At 42.5% G+C, this 7,080-nt stretch overlaps 1 protein-coding gene across 1 annotated transcript in view; it reads right to left on the bottom strand.

The window, feature by feature from the left end:
* Positions 1–248: 248 nt before the first annotated feature.
* The window catches only part of patj (PATJ crumbs cell polarity complex component), a 259,683-nt gene continuing 252,851 nt past the window's right edge, over positions 249–7,080 (bottom strand). Inside the window, 3 exon segments of the mRNA XM_030132683.1 lie at positions 249–330; positions 3,782–3,886; positions 3,974–4,066. Of these exon segments, the coding sequence (XP_029988543.1) occupies positions 4,026–4,066 (41 nt within the window). The 3' untranslated portion in view covers positions 249–330; positions 3,782–3,886; positions 3,974–4,025.

Here is a 7,080-nt window from a genome sequence, read left to right as displayed (position 1 = left end):
ATTGTCTCCAAAAATTGGGGGGAAAATGTTCAAAAATTCATAAATGCATTAAAAATATTTTGAGTTTTTTTTTCTTCCCAGACTGAACCAAAAAAACCAACGGAACAGTGGCTTTGAAAACCAAAAATGTACCAAACCGAAAATTTTGTGTACCGTTCCAGGCCTACCCAGTTCTCTCGGTATGTGTGTAGAAATGCTTTGGGTGGGCTTCACATTCAGCTGGACTGCACAGATACAGGTCAGCTGCAGTGTCTGAGTCCTCACCTGCTGCTCCTGTGGGATTCTGGGAGTTTGCAGCTCGTTTTCTGGAGCCTCTGCAGCTTTCAGCCTCTGCAGGACAAACACAGACTGGGTCAAGGACACGTGTCCATGTCCTCATTCAGTCACATGAAGCAGGTTTCTGGGATGTTCAGAACAAAAAGTCTGCGTGTCTTTGTTTTGGACGGCTCAGTGGAATCAGAGCAGGTTTCAGCCACTGAAAAGGAGGACTGGAGCTGGGACTGTGAAAAAGGAGGAAGACTGACAACACACTGGGTACGCTTACATGATGGTTTTTAAATCCAATTTATTTTTCCAGAAGAAATTAATTCGGAACTAAAGTATTTTCTCTTCTGTTTCCATGGAAATGTTCAACCTGAATAAAGGTTTACATGAGGTATTAATGAGGTAGATCAGTGAGCAGAAGGGTTCTGGCAGCCCCTCTGTTAGCTTAGCTTAGCCCTTCTGTTAGCTTAGCTTAGCCCTTCTGTTAGCTTAGCTTAGCATAGTCACTGCATTCCCATGGTCACACGTAGCCAGTTTTTTAAAGGTGATTTGTCGTCTTTTCTCAGTGATTTTGTCAAATCCGATTCTCTCTAATTATTTCTTCAGATCTGCGACTTACTGCACTCATACAATCTGTGGACTGTTGTGTTGACGGAAGTTGGAAAATCTTTGTGTTGGAAGGGATGCATGCGCTAAATTAACTTTGCTTTAGCGTTTTAGCTTTGCATTAGTTTTTATTTCCCAGATGTTCTTCCTGCAGTAAGTCACATGACCATGATCTGAGCCTCAGTTTGTGATCATATTGACCCCAGCGGACTAAAGGAATGATTAGGGAGAACTGAACTGACCCAAATCACTCCTAAAATTCTACAAATCACCTCTAAAAGCCTGGCTACGTCTGAGCAGAGGAATGAAGCCATTCTGCTAAGCTAGGCTAAGCTAAGCTAACGTTAGGGCTGCAGTTCAAATTGTTTGTCCCACTTGTGGAACTCATTAGTTCAGGACAAATGAATGAATCCAAAGCCAGTGTTGAACTGTTCCTTCAGGGTTTTCCAGGCTGGTAGATCCCATCAGAATATTCCACTGGAACGCTTTGGGAAGACTAGACTGCAGTGCAGATTCTTCCACCAGCGCAGAATGTGTGCGTCATCGCCACAGGACAAGACACTGAGCATGTGCAGAATGGAAGGAATAAAGTCCAAACGGAATAAAGGCTTTACATGTCCAGGAAGAATTTAGAGCGCAGTTAAAAGAGGATTAAACCACTGACTTTAATCAGGTTTAAATTTAATCTGAACTTTTCTTTTTCAACTGGAATAAGGTGTTTACATGGACATCTGAAATAGGATCCAACCTGTAATCAGATTAAACCAGGAGGAACAGTTGTCATGGAAACGCACAGATTGAGAGACGGACACGGGCTCAGACCCAGAGTTTTAGAACAATAACACTGTCAGACAATCAGATGTTTATTTCAGCAGAGACATGAAACTAAGGCTCCGTTCACACAGCAGGTCTTAAAGGGCTCACATTTGTCTAAACCCACTTTTATCAGTCTGTGGTTCATTTATTTTATTGTTTTTTTATCCATGATTCCGAAAAACCTCGGTGTGATTCTACTCAAATTTACCCGGTAGAAAATTTTCCCTCGACCCCAAAACTTTCCCTAAAAAAGTTCCTAGTAGGGTGATTGGACTTTTCAGATTATTGCATCTTATTGTGTGTTTTCTGTGTTTTTCATCTCAGAGCCATTTGACTTTTCAGACACCCCAGAATTCTTGGGGGCGGGGCTATGTGTTGAAGAATGCTGATTGGTGGAACATATTTATAATATTTATATTTTGTGTCTTTTTCATCTTATTGCGTCTTCTTGTAATTTTTATCTAACTGTGTCTTTTTCATGTTTTTCTTCTTATTCAGTCTTTCTCCACCTTATTATGTGCTTTCTGTCTTTTTCATCTTATTGCATCTTTTTGGTCTCATTATGGAATTCTTGGGGGCGGGGCTATGAGCTGAAGAACTCTGACTGGTGGAACACACTTTCACTTCCGTTCTCCCTCCATGTTTAATCCAGTGGCATTTGTGTCTTTTCGGTGAAGATCATCTTTTTAGTCTTGTTGCAGAATTCTTGAGGGGGCGGGGCTAAATGTTGAGATAATAATCTTATTGTGGACACTGATCTGCTGTGTGAGTGCAAAACTAGACTGGGAAACTAGACATTTGGTGTCGTAAGTGGAGGTTTTAACATGAACAGATGCGTCATTATCGTCCACAGTTTGACCTGCAGAGGGTCACACACACACAAAACACAAAACACACCAGATGGAAAACTAACACCTACAACACGGAAACAACGTCTAATTATTAAACACAGACTCAAAGTGACACCATTTGGATCCATTTACACAAATATAGTAACTTTTAATTATCAGGAGTTGAACTGGAAGTGGGAGAAACAGTTTGAACTGTAGCCCTTCTGTGAGCTTAGCTTAGCCTAGCTTAGCATAATGGCTTCATTCCTCTGCTCAGACGTAGCCAGGCTTTTAGAGGTGATTTGTAGTATTTTAGGAGTGATTTGGGTCAGTTCAGTTCTCCCTAATCATTCCTTTAGTCCGCTGGGGTCAATATGATCACAAACTGAGGCTCAGATCATGGTCATGTGACTTACTGCAGGAAGAAAATCTGGGAAAATGAAAATGCAAAGCTAAAATGCTAAAGCAAAGCTAATTTAGCGCATGCATCCCTTCAACAAAAAGATTTTCCAACTTCCGTCAACACAACAGTCCACAGATTGTATGAGTGCAGTAAGTCGCAGATCTGAAGAAATAATTAGAGAGAATCGGATTTGACAAAATCACTGACAAAAGACGACAAATCACCTTTAAAAAAGTGGATATGTATGACCATGGAAATGCAGTGACTATGCTAAGCTAAGCTAACAGAAGGGCTAAGCTAAGCTAACAGAAGGGCTAAGCTAAGCTAACAGAAGGGCTGCCAGAACCCTTCTGCTCACTGATCTACCTCATTAATACCTCATGTAAACCTTTATTCAGGTTTCAATGGAAACAGAAGAGAAAATACTTTAGTTCTGAATTAATTTCTTCTGGAAAAATAAATTGGATTTAAAAAACATCATGTAACCGTACCCATTTATTCTTGTTCTTATCTACTATAAAACGGCGTTTATTTTGTATTTATTTTAGTAATAAAATGAGAAAATAGAACTTTAAGGAACATTTTGGTGAACAGATGTAAAAGCATAGTTCATTTTTTGTTGTAACTCAGTGACTCCTTCAATAACACACCTGGACGTCTTCATTCCCATCAGTCCTGGTGTTTTTCACTGGTTGTCTGGGACTTTCAGAATACTTTTTTAGATTGTTGGGTTTGTTTTTGGCCATCTCTCAGCCTGTGTTTGTGACAGCTGGACTTCCTGAACTCAGCCTTATTACTGTGTTTGGTAAATACCCGCCTGTTCTCCGCTCAGCGTCACCGTCTGTGGATGAAGACTGCGTACCTTCCTCGTGGTGTCGGCCTCTCTCAGACTCTTGGGGGCGCTGTTGCTGTTGACGTTGACGCTTCGGTTCCGGTTGTTGCGTTCGGCTTCGTCGTTCATCTCGTCCTGTTGAACAGACCTCAGATCAGCACAGACGCGCTCGTACCCGCGTTCACATTCATGTTTTATCAACTCGCTATCCATCGGACTGACCGGTATGTCCGATAAGGGGTGGAGCGTCAGGCTGTCAGGGGGGCGGGGCCCGTCAGAGGGGGCGGAGCCAGTGATGTGGGCTGGAGGAACAGACTGAAACAAACACGCAGACACATACTTTACTATGAGTTATCAGGTCCGGTTTGGATATTTAATAATCACACTGTTTTTACAACCACATAAATCTATTAAATCTAATCTTTTTTTTTTTTTAAATAATGTATTCACCATTGTCAGGTGTGTCTTTGCAATTTGTTTGTGTGATTTTGTGTTTTTTGTCTGATTTTATGTTTTACACATATACAGTAACACACTTTAATTTGTGCCCGTTAAAAACATGTCCTTTATTGAACCTGGAAGCACTGGGTCTGATCTGACACTGGAGTTGTGTTCATAGGAAGGGTTTCACCTAAGTGTCTACTCCCACAGATCCAATCACAGCCCCGGTTCTGTCCCGGTTCTGTCCTGGTTCTGTCCCGGTTCTGTCCTGGTTCTATTCTGGTTTTATCCTGGTTCTATCCTAAAACTGTATAATAATACTAAAACTGTATCCTACTAAAACTGCGTACCTAACATGTGTAAACCTGTGTTTTCAGATGGATGTGGTGGTTCTGAATTAAAGGCTAAAACAGTTTTAGTGTCTGTCAGAAAATGCTACATGTTGGTCAGACTGTGAAGCAGATGATGCGTTCAGAGGGCGTTGGAGTCGTTTTTAACGCACATGTGACGAAGTGGGGTCATGTGACAGCCCTGAGTCTGCGTCAGCGTCAGGAGGTTTGGACAACAGGAAGTGCTCTGTACAAGACGGAGATTCAAGTGGTTTGGAACGTGTTCAGTCCAGTTTCAGACGCACTGTTCAGTGTAGAGCTCAGACATGTGGAAGTGTGGGTGGTGTGTGTAACCTACAGGTGTGTGTAACCTACAGGTATGTGTAACCTACAAGTGTGTGTAACCTACAGGTGTGTGTAACCTACAGGTGTGTGTAACCTACAGGTATGTGTAACCTACAAGTGTGTGTAACCTACAGGTGTGTGTAACCTACAGGTATGTGTAACCTACAAGTGTGTGTAACCTACAGGTGTGTGTAACCTACAAGTGTGTGTAACCTACAGGTATGTGTAACCTTCAGGTGTGTGTAACCTACAGGTATGTGTAACCTACAAGTGTGTGTAACCTACAGGTGTGTGTAACCTACAGGTGTGTGTAACCTACAGGTGTGTGTAACCTACAGGTATGTGTAACCTACAAGTGTGTGTAACCTACAGGTGTGTGTAACCTTCAGGTGTGTGTAACCTACAGGTATGTGTAACCTACAGGTGTGTGTAACCTACAGGTGTGTGTAACCTACAGGTGTGTGTAACCTACAAGTGTGTGTAACCTACAGGTGTGTGTAACCTTCAGGTGTGTGTAACCTACAGGTATGTGTAACCTACAAGTGTGTGTAACCTACAGGTATGTGTAACCTACAAGTGTGTGTAACCTACAGGTGTGTGTAACCTTCAGGTGTGTGTAACCTACAGGTATGTGTAACCTACAAGTGTGTGTAACCTACAGGTATGTGTAACCTACAAGTGTGTGTAACCTACAGGTGTGTGTAACCTACAGGTATGTGTAACCTACAAGTGTGTGTAACCTACAGGTGTGTGTAACCTACAGGTATGTGTAACCTACAAGTGTGTGTAACCTACAGGTGTGTGTAACCTACAGGTGTGTGTAACCTACAGGTATGTGTAACCTACAAGTGTGTGTAACCTACAAGTGTGTGTAACCTACAGGTGTGTGTAACCTACAGGTGTGTGTAACCTACAAGTGTGTGTAACCTACAGGTGTGTGTAACCTACAGGTGTGTGTAACCTACAAGTGTGTGTAACCTACAGGTGTGTGTAACCTACAGGTGTGTGTAACCTACAGGTATGTGTAACCTACAAGTGTGTGTAACCTACAAGTGTGTGTAACCTACAGGTGTGTGTAACCTACAGGTATGTGTAACCTACAAGTGTGTGTAACCTACAGGTGTGTGTAACCTACAGGTATGTGTAACCTACAAGTGTGTGTAACCTACAGGTATGTGTAACCTTCAGGTGTGTGTAACCTACAGGTATGTGTAACCTACAAGTGTGTGTAACCTACAGGTGTGTGTAACCTACAGGTGTGTGTAACCTACAGGTGTGTGTAACCTACAGGTGTGTGTAACCTACAGGTATGTGTAACCTACAAGTGTGTGTAACCTACAGGTGTGTGTAACCTTCAGGTGTGTGTAACCTACAGGTATGTGTAACCTACAAGTGTGTGTAACCTACAGGTGTGTGTAACCTACAGGTGTGTGTAACCTTCAGGTGTGTGTAACCTACAGGTATGTGTAACCTACAAGTGTGTGTAACCTACAAGTGTGTGTAACCTACAAGTGTGTGTAACCTACAGGTGTGTGTAACCTACAGGTATGTGTAACCTACAGGTGTGTGTAACCTACAGGTATGTGTAACCTACAAGTGTGTGTAACCTACAGGTATGTGTAACCTACAAGTGTGTGTAACCTACAGGTATGTGTAACCTACAAGTGTGTGTAACCTACAGGTGTGTGTAACCTACAGGTATGTGTAACCTACAAGTGTGTGTAACCTACAAGTGTGTATAACCTACAGGTGTGTGTAACCTACAGGTATGTGTAACCTACAAGTGTGTGTAACCTACAGGTGTGTGTAACCTACAGGTATGTGTAACCTACAGGTGTGTGTAACCTACAGGTATGTGTAACCTACAGGTGTGTGTAACCTACAAGTGTGTGTAACCTACAGGTGTGTGTAACCTACAGGTGTGTGTAACCTACAAGTGTGTGTCACCTTCAGGTGTGTGTAACCTTCAGGCGTGTGTAACCTACAGGCGTGTGTAACCTACAGGTGTGTGTAACCTACAGGTGTGTGTAACCTACAGGTGTGTGTAACCTTCAGGTGTGTGTAACCTACAGGTGTGTGTAACCTGCAAGTGTGTGTAACCTACAGGTGTGTGTAACCTACAGGTGTGTGTAACCTTCAGGTGTGTGTAACCTACAGGTGTGTGTAACCTTCAGGTGTGTGTAACCTACAGGTGTGTGTAACCTACAAGTGTGT

Source organism: Sphaeramia orbicularis, chromosome 4 (assembly GCF_902148855.1).
Source record: "Sphaeramia orbicularis chromosome 4, fSphaOr1.1, whole genome shotgun sequence".
Classification (NCBI taxonomy): Eukaryota; Metazoa; Chordata; class Actinopteri; order Kurtiformes; family Apogonidae; genus Sphaeramia; species Sphaeramia orbicularis.
Note: the sequence above shows the minus strand (reverse complement) of the source record. Positions and strands in the feature narration are given on the sequence as shown.